The sequence below is a fragment of the Acomys minous genome (genome assembly GCF_964271855.1).
Source record: "Acomys minous genome assembly, chromosome: 8".
Lineage (NCBI taxonomy): Eukaryota > Metazoa > Chordata > Mammalia > Rodentia > Muridae > Acomys > Acomys minous.
This window is the reverse complement of record NC_140489.1, coordinates 8,737,917-8,757,072: the sequence shown is the minus strand read 5'-3', so window position 1 is coordinate 8,757,072 and position 19,156 is coordinate 8,737,917. Positions and strand designations below refer to the sequence as shown.

Sequence of the window (19,156 nt, the reverse complement as noted above, 5' to 3'; positions counted from 1 at the left end):
ATCACCCAAGCCTCTCTGACACTGTGAGCAGATGTGTGCGTGTAGCTCTGAGCCTGAGTGAGCACAGCGATGAGTTGCATGGCAGGGTTAGGGCCAGGCATGGATTCTTGTGCTGCATGGGTTGTACTAAGCAGATGGAAGGCATGTTGTTAGAGTAAACAGGAGACAGCTTAGGCCCTGGGGATGCCACGGCCATAGGGCAGGGGAAGGTGAACAAACAGGCCGCCAGGCTCTGACAACCCGGGGCGGGGAGGAGGCACAGTGCAGATGCCCACGCCTTGTGCGCTCTGCACATGTCCACCTTCTGCAGTCACAGGAGTGCCTGTGGGCTGCTGTTCCACACCCTGGTGCAGATGTGCCTCTCTGATGTTTGCGTGTCTCATTTGCCAAATGTTTTCTTGCCTGTGGCAGGCTTGCTGGAGTCCCAGCTGAGCCGGCATGACCAGATGCTGAGTGTTCATGACATCCGCTTGGCCGACATGGACCTGCGGTTCCAGGTTCTCGAGACTGCCAGCTACAACGGTGTGCTGATCTGGAAGATCCGTGACTACAAGCGCCGGAAGCAGGAGGCCGTCATGGGGAAGACCCTGTCTCTCTACAGCCAGCCTTTCTACACAGGCTATTTCGGCTATAAGATGTGTGCCAGGGTCTACCTGAATGGGGACGGAATGGGGAAAGGGACACACTTGTCGCTGTTTTTTGTCATTATGCGTGGAGAATACGATGCTTTGTTGCCGTGGCCGTTCAAGCAGAAAGTGACACTCATGCTGATGGATCAGGGGTCTTCTCGACGCCACCTGGGAGACGCATTCAAGCCGGATCCCAACAGCAGCAGCTTCAAGAAGCCCACTGGAGAGATGAACATCGCCTCTGGCTGCCCTGTCTTTGTCGCCCAGACTGTTCTGGAGAACGGGACGTATATTAAAGATGATACAATTTTTATTAAAGTCATAGTAGATACTTCGGATCTGCCTGACCCCTGACAAGAAGCTGGGGAGGTGGATTCAGCAGAAGGTAACTCCTCTGGGGGGTTGAACCGGTCTGTCTTCACAAAGGTCTTCGCCCTCAGAAAGGACCTTGTGGAACAGAGGAAGCAGCCGGAGGAGGAGGAGGCGTGGCTGGCAGGAGGAGCCACATGTGAAAACAGACCCCAACAGATTTCCTAATAGACTAGCCACATTCACTCCGAGGAATTATTTATCCTTCAACAAGATAAATACTGCTGCCAGAGAAGGTTTTCATTTTCATTTTTAAAGATCTAGTTAATTAAGGTGGAAACATATATGCTAAAAAGAAACATGATTTTTCTTCCTTAACTTGAACACCAAAAAAGAAAACACACATGGAGGTAGCTGGATGTGTCAGCATGTTAATTTAAAAGGAGAACTTATGAAATAATAATACAATTCTGATATATTCATCCTAAAATTCAAGAGTGCAATCTTGTTTCAAATATAGTATATTGTCTATTTTTAAGGCCTCATCTGGTCTCTGTTTTAATAATTTGTTTGTCAGAAGACCCTGAGTAGGCATAAGGTCTCAAAATTCAGAAGTCATTTTTAATTTAAAGTTCTACAAATAATTGTTACTGCAGACATTTTGTTTTAAAACGTTGATAGACTGATATTTCTTGGAAGAAAATGTAAAATATCAAACACTGGTTATCACTTGTGATAGGAAAGAGAATATTCAACCTGTTGTTATTTCTCGTTAGAAATGTAACCCTTCGATATCTGTCGTAGTTAGTGACACGACTTCACAATGACTGTGAGGGGCAGTGCCCATGGATGCTGTGCATCACTTCAGACTTAAATTGTTCTCACCCTAAAATAGGGCATTAGTTGAACTTTGGAGTTCTAAACAAAATCCTGTAGGTTTTTAAAATTCTGCCCCATGTTTAGACAAGCTCTGTGTTGCTGACAGCACCAGCCTTGGTCTCCAGTGTCCAGTGTGCGGGGATAGGCAGGTGACCTGTGCTGCAGGAGGCCCCAGCAAGCGTTTCCCATGCTGTCATACTGCTGCATTCGGCTAATGACCTCCGAAAGCAACATCTGTGCTCAGAGATGGTGGCATACGGTACATGTGCCTTAGATGTGACATGCTGCTTCTTGTCCCTGGGTTTGCGTTCACCATGATTCTAGAAAGTGATAGTTTAACCAGATCTCTCTTTCTCTCTCTCCACCACCACCAGATCTTTGTCTCTACCAGGGCCCTCAGGCGACTCCCAACCTGCCTGGGGAAGCCAGGCCTCCGTTGGTGGCTTCTGAAACCTCTGCTGCTACGTATTCAGAGTCCAACTCTAGACCCCCCCCCCAGAGCAGCTCAGCCCCGCCCCAAGGGAGGGAGGTGTGAGTGGAAGCCACACATTTCCTGAAGCCCCCCACAGCATAAAGGAGAAGCCCCCCCCCAAGCATTCCCGAGACCACTGGTCTGGGGGCCTGCCCAGGCTGGCCACAGCAGCCCTGGCCTTCCTGTTAGAAGGGTGGCCAGCTGATGTCCCCGCCTGTCCTGTCCAGATGGCACTCTGAGCTCACTGTTTACGTCTCTCCCTCGATGGTCCAACTGTGATTAGAAGCCTGGAGCCCTGCCCCGGTGCCCCTTTTGCTGTGCACCACGCTCCACGGTGCTCTTACACTGATGGGTGCTACACGCGACGGGTGCTTCTTAGGCAAAACCAGTGTGTGCGAACCACCACATCTGTGCCACTTGCCCAAAAGGCGCGCCCACAATTGGCCAGCTGGGCCCGCGCTTCAGACTGCCTGCCTCTGGGCTCTCCTCATGGTCGCGCGGGGACAGCTGGGTTGGTGCCCGGTGGCCCACCTTGTCTCTGGTGCTGCCATCTGTCCTGGGTGTGCCTTCGCCCCAGTGCCTGCTGGAAGTGCCCTCCTCTCGCACACCTGTCCCCGTGCTTCCATGAGTGACCTCCTGGTTCAAGCACTTGCCCTGCCCTTCCATGGCTGAAACATTTGGTTCTTCACCTTTCCTCCTTTCTCCACTCTGCTGGGACCACTTTGGGGTAAGTCAGTGGCTGTGGTCCTGCTCATAGGGAAAGACTGCAGAGCCCACGTCATTTCAAAGGTGCCCTCTTCTTCCTCCAGGCCTGTCCCCCGGGCTTCTTCCCCAAAGACCTAGAGTTGGGAGGACCACCTGGAAGTCCTTAGCTGGCTTCGGGTAGCGTTACCATGGCCAGGGGTCAGCAACAGGGACATCCCTGCAGCTCCTCCTTAGAAGAAATCAGAGCAGTGCCCACAGGTGTAGGCTGACAGTTGTGTCTAGTAAAACCCCTGCCTGTCTTCAGTTTCAGACCCTGGTGGTGTAAGGGTGACTCTAAGGTTTCCTCGGGCACTCCCTCCCTTCTGGTGAGACTTTTACAAGGCTCCTTCTGATGTGAGGGCAGGGGCCTCCTAGCCTCACCCAGGAACCTGCAGGATGTGAGTACAGTAACTAAGTAACTTTTGTCCCCTGGGATGAGGGCCTGGCTTGTCACAGCTTCCTGTAGTGTGTCTGTTGTGTTTCTTGGTAAAGTAGCTGGGAAGCTCATACCTTTGTGCCCTGTCTCTCGCTGTGTGGAGGACGTGATGAGGCACGTCTCCCGGGAGGTGTGGAGCGTGTCACGTCCTGCCTGGGCATGCCTTGCTCCACTCCATCTTGCATTCCTTTGGTGCTCACCACCTGGGCCAGTGTTGGGCTGCGGTCTCAGCAGAGTTGAGGCCCTGTTGCCAGTTCCGGCAGCCAGCCCTCACCATTTCACAGGGTCCTCCTGGCCACGAGAAACAGGGTGGTCGTGCAGTGTGTGTACCTGGCTGTGCAAAAGTGTCACTTGCTCATCTTTTAAAGGGCCATTTGTTCCATGATCTCCATGAGGAAATTGGACACAACTCCTGCTTGCCAGGAGCAGTGTCATACCTGCCCAAAGCTGCTCCTAGGAAGATGCGGGCCTCTAAGGGGCAGTGTGTCCTGAGGCCTGGCCCACGGTGTTGGTGACTTAGCTAGAAAGCCTGGGTCAGTAACAACCCAGGACCAGACTGGGAGTGAGGGCCTTCTCCCTTCGTTGTCAGGGAGAGGAAGGTAGCCTGAGGGGCCATGACCAGGCCTCCTGTACCTCTTGGGGCTACACAGACCCACCGCAGGCCGTGCAGCTGCAGGTAAGACAGGAATGGGTGAGAACGTGAATGAGCGTGGGTGGTGGGCGCACGCAGGACAGCAGCGCCCACACCCCAGCCCACCAGCTCTGTTTCTCTAGAGCCCATGCCCAGCATTCGAAGCAGCAAAGGCCTGTTGAAGGGGTCTGCATCTCAGTCTACATCCATCTCCCCTTCCTGGAGTAGCCTGTGCACAGAGAGCACCATGTCCCTAAGACAGCACAACAGTCAGACAACACAGCCATCAGCTGAGGGAGGCATCTGCTGACGGCCACCGTCCTGCCTCCTTTCCTTCTCCATTTCCTCCAAGGACAGGAACTCTGGGGAGCTGTAGCCAGAAGCACCGGGGCTCTGCTTCCCAGGCAGCCTCCACCGGGGCCTTCAGACCCACCACCGCCAGATCTGTGGTCGGCCTCATGAGAACCTGGAGCTCAGACACAGTCCCCTGTGGATAGCTAGCCACCTTCCCAAACCCTCCTTAGTCTGCGCCTGGAGTTGGGACCATATGCCTGCTATCTTGGGCCTAACATTAATGATACCAATGTAACTGAAGCAGTCACCCATGGCAGGCCTGGCAGCCAATGGACAGCATCCAGCAAAGGGGGATGTCTGGGCACACCAAGCAACAGGGTCCTGGGAGGACCACTCCTGCCAGTCCGAGAGGAGACCAGGGGGGGTACCAGTGCCAGCAGCATGGCCCTTCCCTCTTCCCCCTGCACACTGCCAAGCTTTGCAGGGACTGCACTTCGTACCTGGCCAAGACATACCCCACCTGACAGGTGGCAGGGAGGGTCGGTCCCTACCCTCTCATACATCCCTCTGCTTGGGAGGATGAACGGAGAGGGGCTCGGTGGAGCATATGGTACTATTTTTTACTTTCAACCCAGCCCTTTACTGGCTAGTATGAGTTTCCAGGCATGCCATTGTGTCTGAGCGTGTGTAACCAGTAAGGGTCTGCCCACCCCCCAATCTTCTCAGACTAAGATCATGGTTCTGTCTTCTGTTTGCAAATACATAGCAGCTGTTTTCTACAAAATAGAATGTGCCCACAAGGATCTGGGTCAGGTGAGGTGATAGTTGCCAAGTGACCCAGCCATAGTTAACTGTCCCACCCCAGCTGGTACTGGTTGCCGTTGGGTGCTGTGGCGTCAGAGAGCTGGGTTAGCAGGGACAGTGAAAAGAGGTCAGCAGCCCATCCCAAAGGCCTGGACATACCTAGCCTGTTGTCCATTTGGAGGGTTTCCTGGGTACCATTGCTAGGCAGTAGCCCACACCAAAGCCAGCCATACGGCTAAGCAGGCCCCAGCAGCCAAGCAGAGTGTATAATCCATTTCCCTAGCCACCCCATGTCTGGAGTCTTTCTTGTGAGTTCACTGTGGAATGGAGTTTACAAGTCCAGGGTCACTGCCACTCTATAGTGAGTGGTGACTGGCGTACACCCGTAGTCCCCTTAGCCAAGTAAGATAACCTCCAAAGGCAAATAAATGACCTAATTGGAAAACACAAAAGCCAGCCTTCCTTCCAAGGATTTCCCTAAGAGTCTGGGTGCTCTGACTGAGTAAGTGGGGGCCAGTGCAGACAAGTGCAGACTGTCGTAGAGTTGCGTTCTTCTTTCTGATGGCACACCTCTTGTGTTCAGTTCTCTTACCCAAAAACAAAGACCAAAGAAGGCCAATCTTTCATCTGACTGTATTTTTAATCTGCCTGTTTTGACACTTGCCGTCTGTAGTAGCCGCTCGCTGTGAGGCCCCATCTTGACAGTCCAAGTGATTGTGACCAGTGATTAGAGTCCTGTGTTCTGCTCTTCTAAGAAACTGAGACAGAATGAGTTATTGCTCAGCAATAATCCTGTCCTGGGAGTTAGCAGCACGTCTCATTTCCTGATAGCATTATGATGTTTCATATTCTGTTTACTGTGTGTTATGTGTGGTTTCCTTTGGTATTTATTTGTGTTTTTGAGGTCTTGCAATGTTTCTGTTCTGCTGCTAATAATAAAGTTTGTAAGACTGTAGAATGCAAAATTTTGCAATGCTAACGTGTCTATTAGAGGAAAATAAAGCTGACTTAAGAGTCCTGTTTTCTTGCTGTAGCTGATTACTGCTGAGGCTTCAGGGGTGGCCTTCCTCCAGCTGTTCTCACAAGTGGCTGGCTGACAGCTGCCTGGGGACACTCTGTGGCTACAAGGGGCCACCCTTCATTCCAAGACTTGGCGCCACCATCCTGAGATACCAGAAGGCTCTGAGCAAGGCCTGCTTATGTCACCGTAGGTCCTGCCTGTAGCACACCAGGTTGTGTGGCTTGGTTCAGGGTGAAGAACAGTGTGCTGATGGGAACCAGGCTAGATATGAGCTGTGCCCTGCCAGGGAGCCCAAGTTCTGAAAGGTTTGTCTTGGCTAGGGAGCATGAGGCTTAGACAGGAAGCCAGGCCCTGGGCTGTCTGGGGCGGGTGCACTGTCTTTGGAGGACTGCTGCCTGTGGCCAGCAGTCACTCTGTGCCCACTGCCTGCTATGCAGGACGCTGCCAGGTGACTAGAACCACAAGTGGGAGCATTGGAGACTGGGAAGCCTGGTGTCCCCTTTATTGGAAATAGACGATAGAATGTTATAACCCCACACACCTCATTAAAAAAAAAAACCTGGAGAATTCAGAGCTGAGCAAGAAGGCCCCCTCTGCCCTAACCCGCTCACCGAGTTCTCTCCTGAGCACTTGAGGGCCCCTGGCAGCAGAAAGGAGCACAAGCTGGTGGCTCACAACTGAAGATGAGTGGGAGGAGCCTGCCTGCCTGCCCAGGGCCATAGATAGTGGAACCCAGGCACTTCAGCCATGGCAGAGTGCTGACTTCTGGAGTGGGATTCCTGTGTGTGGTCATGATAGCAGCTGTTCCCAGGGTGCCATGTAGGGTAAACCCTCTGGTGGCCTTGGACAGCTGGATCCTGCACCTCCACTTTGTGGTGCTTTAGTTCCTGGGGTGTCTGGCACTGCAGCCCCAGGTGGGTGGAACACAACAGGCATTGAGCCCCACAAGGCTCCACCTGTGTGCCCCCTAGCTGTGGAACAGCCATGTGACCGCACTGTCAGGGGCCAGGTCACTGGAGCTGCTACTCACTGGGATATCACCAGCCAAACTGTTCCTTGTCAAGCAGCCTTTGTCCCTGCAGGGACCCCACCGAGGAGGAACAAAGAGTGTCGAAGCCAGGAGTCAGGATGCCTGGCCTCCAGCTGTGGCTTCCCCTGACCCACATACCTGTGGTCCTACAGTCTCAAAGCAAAGGGACAGGAGGTGACAACTGACCACGTGGAGAAGGAAGGACAGAAGCTGCTGGCTCCTCATCCTGAGAAAGGCCAGTGACTTACTTAATGGCATCTCTCAGAGTGTAAGGAGCCCCAAGCCATCCAGTTCACACTCTCCTCCCCACCGCACCCCAGAAGTTGTATCAAGTCCACCCCAGCCCAGCAACAGTGTCCCTGCCCTCCTTGCCAGCCTCCTCAGTGCCTCGGGGCCTCGGTAGGCTCTCTCTTTCTGCACACATCCTTGTCCATCTGTCCATCCCATCCCCCACCTACCCATCCTTCCCCCACAGCACTGCAGGGCTGTCACTCGAGGTTCCCACAACCCCCAGGCTGGCCATGAACTACAATGCCAAGAAGACAACCATCTGGATATAGCATTCCTGGCACAGTTTGAATGAACTAGTTAGTGGGAAGCCGCTTGGTGACTGTTTCAGTGGCCTAGTGAGGGATACGGCTCCCTAGCACAAGAAGGTTCCAAGATGACAGTCAAGCCAATCCTGTGGCTCCACCCTTACCCAAAGTAGCCACACTGAGTACTCCTGGGTTCTCTTTACTTTTTTCTTTTTGGGGTGGGGGGAGGTGGCTGGAGAGACAGACAGCCTTGGGTGCTGGGAACCGAATTTTGGTTGTGAGCCTAGCCTGTAACAGCTGAGCTATCTCTCCAGCCCATAGTTCCTCTTGAGGGTCCTGACAGTTTACAAGTGTGTGTCCACATGTGCCTGAGTGCCTGGGGTCCTGTTTACCATCAGGGTCTTCTGTAGACACACTGCCGTTCCTCCTACTGCGGGACTGTAGGGAACTGTGAACTCAGCTTCCTGATGCTGTCCTTCCATTATTATGTACAGTGCTCTGCCTGCATGTACACCTGCAGGCCAGAAGAGGGCATCAGATGGTTGTGAGCCACCATGTGGTTGCTGGGAATGCTGCCTCTTACAGGAAGCCTCTTCACCTGGTACTCTCACTGCCCTTCCCATGTGGCCACTGTGTGGCTTGAGGACCCACCTGGCCACTAGCACTTGTGTCCCATGGGTCAGACTGGCTCAGCAATGAGAGCCAGAGCCCAGTCTACGACAGTGCTGTCTCTAGAGGAATAGAACAACAGGCAACAAGAATGTGACACACACACACACAGAAACACACATACACACACACACACACACACACACACACACACACACACACACGAGTCTCCTTTGTGTGGGATCTATCTGGAGGCACTGGCAAACCCTTCTCAACACTTACTCCTGAGCCAGAAGAGCTGATGCCCACTTTGAAGGCAACTGTTCAGGGTAAGGGCTAGACAGAGTCGGTGCCCTGGACAGTTTGCACCCAATCTGGGTGTGACAACAGGTGCCCCCTAGTGGATGAATTGCCTCCTGCATGGGAGAAGAAGAGTGGAGTTAGGTAAGTGCTTGAGTCCAGGGAGAAGAGCTCAGGCAGTCTCCAAGCAGCCCTCCCTCTCTACAGCACCCTCCCCTACTGTCTCCCACCCCCCACACATCCCTCCACCGTCCCCAGGTGCACCATCACTAGGCAGACATCACAGCATCCATCCATCCATTACCACAAACTTGAACCCAAGGTGATGCCTCAAATGCCCACGCTTTGGCAAAACATCCAACAAAAGGCAGCCTCGGGAAGGAGCAGTGTATCTGGGCTTTCAGTTGAAAGGGACGGTGGGTGGGGCATGAGGCAGCTGGTCATCCCGTGATATTGGTGACGCTGTGCTGTGTCTGGGGAAGCCGCTCGGCTTGCTGTCCCCTTTATATTTAGTCTGGACCCTGCCCATGGGGCTGTGCTGCCCACATTCTGTGCAGGTCTTACCTGCATGGCATCTGCAAATACCCTCACAGCCACGGCAGAGGTGTTTCCATGGTGAAACAGTTAAGCTGACAATGAAGTCTTAGCAGCACACCCACCTACTGCAGCTCATCCGCCATGGCTCACCCACATTCTTCCTGGTGCCTTCTGCACTCGTCCATTTTGCCCCTCAGGGACATGTGACTGGGCAGGGCTGGATCACAAGAGACAACTCCAAGTGGCATATTGACCTCTGGACTGGGAGAAGCCTTTCTATTAGCCTCCCTTTACCCCTGTTTGCGCGTTCTCCATCATCCTTCCAGCCGAGTGGCCTACCTTCCTTTACAGGCCGTTTCCACCCATTCCCCGTAGAAACTCCACCCCCTCTCCTCGCCCCCCCCCCCCAGTTCCCTCAAGCAACCTTCATCCAACATCTTCACCCGCCCTTCACAGCACACTGTCCATCTAACTGCCATCGTCAGGCACCCTGCCCAGACCACACAGCCCCTTTGTGTCTATGTCTGCCCATCGCTAACCACCCTGCCACCACCCACTCCTATCTGTCAGCCACCCTCTGCCATTGGCCTTGTCACTCTGCAGCCACCGACATCACCTATTGCTCTCAGGAATTTAATATCCAACACCAGGAGCTACGGTCTACCGTGTACTCATGTCAGCTCTCCTCACGCCACCCCTGCCACCCCCGTTTGGTGCCATTTTTTTCCCTGACCATTCCCCATCCATCGTCCACCCTGCCAGTCTCCTACAACTCAACTTCACATCTAGTCAGGCGTGTCCCGCCCTGCCCTTCCCACCTGTTCACTTTCAGGACACCACACACCTGCACTTCGACATGTGTTCCCTTCCCTTCTCCAGCACACACGATCCCTGCAGGCCACAAACTCAGGCCTGGAGAAGATGAGGGGACGGGTTGGCCACCTCCACCCCATGTCCCAGGGAAAGTCAGGCCAGGCCAACACCCTCTTACTGGGTACCGAGGGCCCTGGGTCCTAAAGGGCAGATGCTAAGGTCATCTCCTCTGAGAAGATTCATCCAAGGGGCCACAGGAGACAGCTGGGCGGGTCCCTAGGTAAATGTGTAACATCTGGGCGCCCCCTGCCCCTCAGCCCCGCCCGGTCACGTGGGCCCCTAGGAGCAAAGTCCGTACCTGCGACGTGTGAGCCTCAGTGGCAGCGGCGGGGCGGCGAGATGAGCACTCTGGGCCAGGTCCTGCTGTGGCTGCAGCTCTGCGGTAGGCCGCGCGTCATCCCGGCTCTGAACCCTAAGGCTGAGGCTTCTCCAGCCCACAAAGGTTCCGATCTCAGGAGAGGGTGGGATATGGAGGCTGCGTTTGCAGCCTGCCTCAATTTCGCCGTCCTCTGGCATGGGCTGGTGAGGCCCCCAATGGCCAGGAAGTGGAGAAACCACGTCTTGTCCTCGTGGGCTCCGAGCCCCTCGTGGCTCCTCTGCGCACCGCTGTGACAGGGCCGGGGCTCCAGGCTCCGGGTACCCCTCTCTGCGCCCAGTGCGCTTCCCACTAGAGCTCTTTCCTGCGGCTAATTCCTCTCCGAGCCCTGCGGACCCCATCCCGGGAAGTCAGCGTCCCGTGAACAGGAGACAACGTCCCGTGGGAGGGCGAGGACATGTTTGCTCGGGCTCTGCAGATCCGCTAAGAGTGCAACAGAGAACGCCGCAGTTGGGTCCTCACCGGGTCTGACCTGAGGCGCTGACAGATCAGCACCGGGTCAGGGTCACCTCGGGGACCCGATCTGCACCTGTGTCGCGCTTCTCTCGAGGGTAGCCTTCCCCGAAAGAGACGCTCAGCCTTCTTTTCTCCAGCACTAACTCGGGCCACCTACAAACTTTGGGTCCCCGACACCTACTTCGATACTGCCTCCAACTGGAGCCAGAACCGGACCCCGTGTGCGGGAGATGCGGTCCAATTCCCGGCGGACAAGGTGCCTAGGTGGAGGTTGGGGACAAGGCGGAGGGTGGAGAGTATGCCAGTCCAGCGCCTGACGCCACCTCTTGTTACAGATGGTGTCGGTCATGGTCCGAGACAGTCACGCCATCTCGGACATGGTAAGGCTCGGAGCTGTAGCCACAGGGGCCATGGCTGGCCCAGGGTCGCCAAAAGCCCCTTCCTAGGCCTCTGTGTGGCCCAAAGGAGCCTCTGGATGGAGAGGCTCTCTGGGAAGGGACATAAGAGAGCACGTGGGGACCGCCCAGCCCAGCTGGGCTGCGCCCCCCCCCCCCACGCCGCATCCTGCTGTGCAGGGTGGGCTCCGGGAAGTCTGCCTGCCCCACCCTGTCCTTGAGGAGGCCACGTTAGCAACCTGCATGCAAAGCTGGCGGCCCACCTAGCCCGGCCCAGCCGGGAGGGTAGGAAGCAAGAAGTTAAACAGCCTGTGCCTCGCCCACACGCAAAGGCTTCAGTTCGACCTCCCGTGACACTGTGCTCAGGCCCTGCGGTTGGAGCACGAATGAGGGTTTTGTTTGTCTTTGTTCTTGTTAAGAGGTGTTTTTTTGTTTGGTTTTATTTTTGCTTTTCCTGTGTATGTGTGTCTGCATAATATACATGTGCACCACATGTGTGCAGTGCGCAGAAGAGGGTGACTGGTCCCTTGGAGGTGGAGTTACAGACGTTTGTGAGCTACCTTATGGGTGCTGGGATTCAAACCCAGGCCCTTGGTATGAACAGCCAGTGGCCTTAACTGCTGAACCATCAACACCACCAACCAAAACACACCAAACCAAACCAAAAGGACACTATTTCGTGGCAGTTCAAATATAAAAGCCCCATCTCCTTGACCAAGTTTTTTGTTTGTTTGGTTTTTGGTGTTTGGTTTGGTTTTTGCTTGTCGTCTTTTGGTTTTTCAAGATAGGGTTTCTCTGTGTGCAATCCTGGAGCTAGTTTTTGTACACCAGGCTGGCCTGGATCTCAGAGATCTGCCTGTCACCACACTGGGCAAGAAATTATATTTTCTATGGGTCAGGGTCTCAAGTAGCCTCGGCTGGCCCTGAACTCATTGTATTGTTGAGCCTGACCTGGAATTTTTTTTCTCACATTACCTCCAAGATGCTGGGAATACAGGTGTGAGCTGCTAGCCAAGGTTTGATACCCAAGTTTTACCCGAGCCCATCCCTCATTGAGTGTGCCCTGGGGCTCACAGGTGTGGCAGACCCAGAGGACAGTCCCTGGCTGGGCTACAGCAAAGTTACCCTCACCCACTTGAGGCACCATTCCCCAGCCTCAGGGACAGTGGTGTGTGTGTGTGTGTGTGTGTGTGTGTGTGTGTGTGTGTGTGTGTGTAACCTTCAAAGGCAGAGACTCCTGCCTGGTGTCTCTATTACCACAAAATCTTAAAGATTCTCCACTTAGCGGACAGCTCAGGACTACCTCTCTCTCTTTTCCTTGCTCTTTCCTTTTCAGCATTCCTGCTCAGGGTGTGAACTGCCCAGGGACGTCCATTGCTGAACAAGGGCACAGGTCACTTTGAGGGGGCAGAGGGTTACCCTATTTCTTGGAGTCCCCTCCAGCTCCCAGTGATATCCTTCTGCCTCATCTTGGACTTCACCAGTTCCTCACCCATTTCTCCTGAGCGGAGAGGTCTTCCCTGGGATGTTCCCACTTCCTACCCCCTTGTATCTCTGTCTCTGTCTTTGTGGGTAGGAGAGCGCCCTGCCCTCCCCCTGTGCTGCTCTTTGTGGCTCTGAGTGCTGCAGAGAATACTTGCATTTCGGCAGCTCTCTCCATTCTAGAGCATGGGCTGTGCCTTCCAATATTTCCATTAGTTTCATTCTTCTACGGTTTTGTTTTTTGTTTTGTTTTGTTTTGTTTTTTCCCCCCGAGACAGAGTCTCTCTGTGTAGCCTTGGCTGTCCTGGGCTAGCTTTGTAGACCAGGCTGGCCTTGAAGCGATCTGCCTGCCTCTGCCTCCCAAGTGCTGGGATTAAAGGCGTGGGCCACCACCGCCCGGCTCTTCTATGGTTTTAAGTTGTTCTCTGCAGAGCCAGGCATGGTGCGAGCATGCCTTTGATCCCGGCACTCAGGCAGAGACAGGCTGAGCTCTTTAAATTCAAGGTCAGTCTGGTCTACATGGATTATCACACACACACACACACACACACACACACTTTTTTTTTTTTTTACTTTTTGAGACAGGGTTTCTCTGTGTAGCCTTGGCTGTCCTGGACTCGCTTTGTAGACCAGGCTGTTCTCACAGGGATCCGCCTGCCTCTGCCTCCTGAGTGCTGATCTTGACCCTCCTAGCAAACCTCTATCTTCAGAAACATCTACGTCATGATTCATAGCCATTTATTCACAACATAACTGAAATTACAGTTATGAAGTAGCGATAAAAATAATTTTATGGCTGAGGGGCACCACAACCCGTGGAACTGTGTTAAAGGGTCACAGCATTAGGAGGATTGAGAACCACTGGGTCAGCCAGGGATCACAATGATCCTGTCTCAACAACGACAAACAGTCTGTACATAATACTGATTGACTCATGAGTACTCTATAGAGTCGGTGTCAATCGTGAATGATGCCCTTAAAATTTATACTATGTAGTTCCATTGGTGGTTATCATAAGAAAAAATGGCAGCCATTTCTCTTGTTCTCAGGCCTACTTCCTTCTTTTTCTTTTCTTACTGGCCATGCTCACCACTCCTATGGAAGTAGGAGCCCTGTCATGTAAAGCGTGTCACATTTCTGTACTGGCTGCCATGTTGGCTCTATGTTCGGAGGTCATAAGCTTTAGAACATTGTAGAAATTTTATTGCTAAAGATAACAAGTTTTTCAAAATTGAGTATGTTGTTGAAATTTTCAGTGTTATTTCCTCATGTTTAAATCTTGCAAAATAGACTCCGGTCCTCCAGGCAACGCGATGTTCATGCAGTGCCTCTAGAGGCCAGAAGAGGGCGACAGAGAACAGGCGGTTGTGAGCCACCGTGTGGAAATGGAACCTGCATCCTCTGCTAGCTCGGTGTCCTTAACCACTTGGCCATCTATCTCTCTGGCTGTCTATTGTCCCGTTATGTTTTGCTTCCTTTCTGTTCTTCCTTTCTGAAGCTAGAATATTCTGACTTTGGTATTAAACATACTGTACACGTGTGGCGCTGAAGTTTCCCAACTTCAGGTCTAAGAAGCTCCCCTGCCCCCCCCTCCCTCCCCTACCTTTTCTTGTTTCTGCCTCGGCCTCCCCTCCCTCATGTATGAATTTGGTACTGAGATGCCCACCCTGCTCCTGGACTTCTTTGCAGTCTTCTGTGGAGCCTGGACTTGGACAGCTATCACTGGACACCCGGAGTTAGATCAGCCCTGGTGTTTATCTCACCCACTAACGACTGTTCTCTAACTACCGTGGTTTTCCACATTCTCGTCGTATTTCCTCTTCAGTTCTGATCTTTTATTGGGATGCTAGGGACAGAACCCAGGGTCACACAAAAACGCTAGGCAGGTGCTCCAGCCCTGAGCTCTATGCCAGCCCGCCCCGTTCTTTATGAAAAAATGCACTCCATTCACATGGCTGTGTGTAGCACTATGCTTACAACATATTGCGTCTGTCCCCAGCTGGCCCTGCCTGTGGGTGGATCCCTGGCTTTCACAGTGCTTCACCCTTGGCATGGGTGTGGCTGGCCTGTGACGTCATCTCCCATGGCTAGTGCGAGCCTTTGGGCAGGTCTGAAACTTTGGAAGGCCAAGTGGGGACAAGAGCCTGCGCTGTGGGTGATGCCTTGCAGGGAGCAGCTCCCACATGCTCCTGTCCCCTCAAGCTCTGGGGAAAAGATGGAGGGGACCAGGAAATGGTGTTAGGGACCATCCTTTCCCATGCCCATAGCACAGTCCTATCTTAGAATTGGATTTGGGCAGTGAGAAGGCTCCCATAGCAGAACCATGCTGCTAGCTACAGTCACTCTTAGGTTCCCTGCCTTCTATGGCACCCCTGGTCCTGAAACCGATGCCCCTTCCCCAGTGGCATAGGAGCATTTTAAAGTTTGGCTTCTACGACCTGGGAGACCTTGTCTTATATCTTTTCCAGAGTGATGGGTGCTGGCAAGTGTCACCTCCTGCCTCAAGTGTTCCATGGGTTCCCAGGGTCTCAGCTGTGTCCTGCTCCTCAGCACCAGACTCTGCCACCTAGGCCTACGGGACCATCTAGTCTTGGCTCCAGCTCGGAGTCCGGGGTCCTTTATCCCGGGCACTTATTGTGCCCGATGTAGAACACCCTTCCCTTTTCTTTCCCTGGGGAGACCAGCTCTTCCTGTTAGCCTCAGGCAGGCGAAGACTCCAGAGGGGGGGGCCCTGACTTCACTTAGATCTGCGCCAAGGTCCCAGCTTGGGTTCTCCCTGGTGCCCCGGAGGTTTTAGCGGGTTGCAGTGTGTGCCTGGACCACGAGCCACCTCAGCCTGCCCCTTCCGCAGCTCCTGCCGCTGGACGGGGAGATCGTCCTGGCTTCGGGAGCCTCATTCAGTGCTGCAGGAGTTGGCTCGGACCCGGCTTGTGACTCTGGTGAGAAAGATAGGCATGGCTTGCAGCGTGGTTTGTAGAAGGTGGGCGCGGGAATGCCCCCCCCCCCCGGCAGTGCAGGTTCAGTGCACGGCGTGGGTTGGTGCGTTCCTCCATAGGTGCCCCGTTGCTCTTCCGCAATCCGGACCGCTTCTCGTGGTTTGATCCACACTTGTGGAGCTCCGCGACCCAGGCACGTGGCCTCTTCTCCGTGGACGCCGAGCTCGTACCCTGCAGCTACGACGACGTCCTCTTCCCGCGCGACGCGTCTTTCCGCGTGGCGCTCGGTCCGGGCCCCAACCTGGTGCATGTTCGCAGCCTCTCGGCCGTGGGCCAGGTGAGCAGGTGGACTCGGGTCCCATCCCCTATGCGCGTCCCCGTGGCGTCTTGCAGCTGCGCGCCCCCCCCCACCGCCGCCCCCGCTCACCTGGCCTCTGCTGATGCCACCACCCACAGACGTTCACGCGGGATGAAGACCTGACTGCTTTCCTGTCGTCCCGCGAGGGCCGCCTGCGCTTCCACGGGCCGGGCACGCTGAGTGTGGGCTCCCAGGCCTGCACCGACGCGTCGGGCTGCGTTTGCGGCAACGCCGAGGTGAGTGCGCTGTGACGGGGACAGCGCGAGGTCCTCCCCGGCCGCCGTGGGGAGTGTGGCTGCCGCCGTGCTTTCCTGCACTCACCTCCGTGTCCCCACTCAGACGCTGCCCTGGGTCTGCGCGTCTCTGCTGCAGCCGCTGGGCGGCCACTGCCCTCCGGCCACCTGCCGCGACCCCCTACTGCCTCAAGGACAGTGCTGCGACCTCTGCGGTGAGCGCTCTCTGTCCGCCCTCTAACGCGCTCCCCGAGGCCTCCCCTCTCTTGCTGGGGCGTTGACCTGTCCTCCCGTCACAGGAGCCATCGTGTCTTTAATCCATGAACCCACATTTGACCTGGAGCGGTACCGAAAGCGGCTGCTGGACCTCTTCCTGAAGCAGGTAACGAGACTACAGGGCGAGTCCCAGCTGTTGGCAGCTGAGCTCCAACTCAACTGTCCCCATCGGCCAGAAGGTAGAGGCCAAGCCAATCCTCTCCCTCCCCAGCCCCAGTACCAGGGGCTGCATGTGGCTGTGTCCAAGGTGCTGCGCGAGGCTCACACAGAGATCCAGGTGGTGCTCGTGGAGACCGGGCACCAGACCGGCGCAGCGGGGCGCCTGGGCCACGAGCTCCTTCAGGACGCGGTGGCACAAGGTAACCCCGCGCCCTCCTGCCCCTCCGCCGAGCCTGCTGACCCTGCCCGCTGAGCCTGTCTCTTTGCAGGGAGCGTGCTCGGCATCCAGTCGGCGACACTGCGGCGCTCCGGCAAGCCGACGGAGGACTCCGCGCTGGATCAGGACGGGTTCCGTGCAGGACTGGCGGGCGGCGTGGCGGCCTTGGTGCTGCTGGCACTGCTGGGGGCGGCGCTGCTGCTGCTGTACCGCAGCGGGAGGCTCAGGTACCAAGTGTGGCCCCTCCTGAGGGCCGGCTCCCAGAGGCTGGCCAGGCTGCCCCAGGGGTTCACCTGCACCCGCATCCCCGCAGGTGGAGAAGGCATGGCGAGACTGAGCCCTCAGCGCCTGGGGTGCCGCTGGGTTTCCGAAATCCGATTTTCGACGTGATAGTCTTCAAGCAGCAGGTGAGATGGAGAAGCCGTGTGGGTATCCCCTGGGCTTGGTACGTAGCTCTGTGAGCCTCCTGACACTGTGACCTCACAGCCCGATGTGAAGCCGCCCGACTCTCCTCAGAAAGTGGAAATCGACACCAACTTCAGCTACTTCGTTAACCCACTCTTTGCCGGGGAAGCAGAGGCAGAGGCCTGACCTGCTGGGAGGGTACTAGGCCTCCAACCTGTGGACTAGTCGCGTCCTCTGCGACCATGACTTCTCTCCTGGTGTCAAGGACCATGCCTACCTTGCCCAATAATTGTTGTGGTTTTATTTTGCTTGTTTGTTGGGTTTTTTGTTTTGTTTTTTTTGGGGGGGTTTGTTGTTGTTGTTGTTGTTGTTTACTTGCTAGCCTGATGGATGGACCTATTTGGTCACACTTGCAACCTCGCTTTACTTGTGTTAATGGGGATCTGAACTCAGGTGCTCACACCCATGCAGCCAATGCTGTTACCACTCAGCCATGGTGTTTGGTTTTGAGATGGGAGTCCCAAGGTATACTCTAGGAAGACATTAACCTTCTAGGCTCAAGTATCTCCCTGTTTTAGCCTCCAGGATTAGCTGGGCTTTGGGTATGATTCACTGAACCCAGCAGTTTCAAATGGCCATTGATGCTGGGATGGGCCTTTTCCAGTTGTTGGCCCGGTTAGCTTGCATCTCGTGTGTGGGGGTGGGGGTGGGGGAAGCAATTGGTGAGCTTTAAATTCTTTCCGCCAGGTTCAGTCACACTGGACTAGAGAGCCCCGGCCCCTGTCAGCGTGCTATGGGCTGACAGCAGGGGTTTGCTCTTTGCGGCCACATGGTGGACAGGAAGCCTGTCCTTTGGTTCATCTCAGGCTGCCCAGCTTACACTTACAGAGTCTTAGGAAAGGTCCGTGCCTGTTCGTCGTAATTTTGTGTGTGTGGGGGGGGGGGGGGCGGGGCGGGGAAATGGATCAGCGCTAGCCAGAAATGCTAGCGGGCCAGAGGTGGAGGCAGGAACATGGAGAGTTTGAGGACAGCCTGGGCTGCAGTGCAATTAACAAAAACAAATACACTGAACTGGGCCAGGGAGGGCTAAGGAGAGGGCTCCTGGGTCAAACACTTCCTTGCCCTGCAAGTCGGGGGAGCAGTTTGATTCCCAGATGTCACGGAAGAAAGCCAGGCATGGGGCACAAGTGTGAACCTCAGTGCTGGGAAGGCAGATGCCAGTCTAGTCTATGTGAACGCCAAAGGAAGGTCTCCTGCCCCACATGCCTGCATGCACACGTGTTCCTCTATACACCTGAATATGTATACATGTGTGTACACTCTCCTTAAAAAAAAAAAAAAAGATTAGTGATGCATGCAAGGATTATAGAATGGATTCTAGTCTAGAGGGAGAAAAACAAAACACCTTAAAAACCACAACCAGAGCCCAGCATGGTGGCCCACACCTTTAATCCCAGCACTCGGGAGGCAAAGGCAGGAGGTTCGCTGTGAGTTCAAGGCCAGCCTGGTCTACAAAGTGAGTCCAGGACAGCCAAGACTAATACAAGAGAGACCCTGTCTCGAGAAACCAGGAAAAAAAAAATAAAGGAGAGAAACACAATTTACCACAGAAGCCACGCAACAGCAGGTCTCAGGGACATGACATTATCTACTCACTGAAGCAAGGGCTGCGGGAACCAGGGACTTGTCATTGCTTTAAGCATCCTGCCACACATAGCGGGCTTCTGTGAAATTGCGTGTGGAGCAGTATTTTCATAAA

The 19,156-nt window shown here is 54.7% G+C and overlaps 2 protein-coding genes and 1 long non-coding RNA gene across 11 annotated transcripts in view; 2 read left to right on the top strand and 1 right to left on the bottom strand.

Moving 5' to 3' along the window:
- The window catches only part of TRAF3 (TNF receptor associated factor 3), a 97,971-nt gene extending 91,756 nt beyond the window's left edge, over window positions 1-6,215 (top strand). For all 6 annotated transcript variants that reach the window (XM_084793502.1, XM_084793503.1, XM_084793498.1 and 3 more), the window contains one exon: window positions 412-6,215. In XM_084793502.1, the coding sequence (XP_084649628.1) occupies window positions 412-983 (572 nt within the window). In that variant the 3' untranslated portion in view covers window positions 984-6,215. The remainder of the gene's footprint in view (window positions 1-411) is intronic.
- Window positions 6,216-8,352: 2,137 nt separating this feature from the next.
- LOC311603909 lies at window positions 8,353-10,472 on the bottom strand. Of its 4 annotated transcripts, XR_014781321.1 has the most exons (4): window positions 10,403-10,472; window positions 10,050-10,143; window positions 9,259-9,492; window positions 8,353-8,810 (listed from the first exon to the last, which is right to left on the bottom strand). It is a non-coding gene; the product is annotated as an uncharacterized lncRNA (long non-coding RNA). The 4 variants fall into 4 exon arrangements; XR_014781322.1 differs by lacking the exon at window positions 10,403-10,472 and having other exon boundaries at window positions 10,050-10,291; XR_014781323.1 differs by lacking the exon at window positions 10,403-10,472 and having other exon boundaries at window positions 9,382-9,492; window positions 10,050-10,291.
- Window positions 10,364-17,813, top strand: AMN (amnion associated transmembrane protein). Its single transcript, XM_084793179.1, has 12 exons — window positions 10,364-10,486; window positions 11,074-11,192; window positions 11,272-11,316; window positions 15,665-15,752; window positions 15,869-16,086; window positions 16,206-16,343; window positions 16,447-16,555; window positions 16,640-16,722; window positions 16,828-16,975; window positions 17,045-17,219; window positions 17,306-17,399; window positions 17,479-17,813. The coding sequence occupies exons 1-12, from the start codon at window positions 10,444-10,446 to the stop codon at window positions 17,581-17,583; spliced, it is 1,365 nt and encodes a 454-aa protein (XP_084649305.1). The 5' UTR covers window positions 10,364-10,443; the 3' UTR covers window positions 17,584-17,813.
- Window positions 17,814-19,156: the final 1,343 nt, after the last annotated feature.

Coding starts and splice junctions, on each gene's coding strand:
- AMN (XM_084793179.1), top strand. CDS start 10,444: ATGAGCACTCTGGGCCAGGTCCTGCTGTGGCTGCAGCTCTGCG. Junction 16,344..16,446: donor GCGTTTGCGGCAACGCCGAG/GTGAGTGCGCTG, acceptor GTCCCCACTCAG/ACGCTGCCCTGGGTCTGCGC. Junction 16,976..17,044: donor TCAGGACGCGGTGGCACAAG/GTAACCCCGCGC, acceptor GTCTCTTTGCAG/GGAGCGTGCTCGGCATCCAG.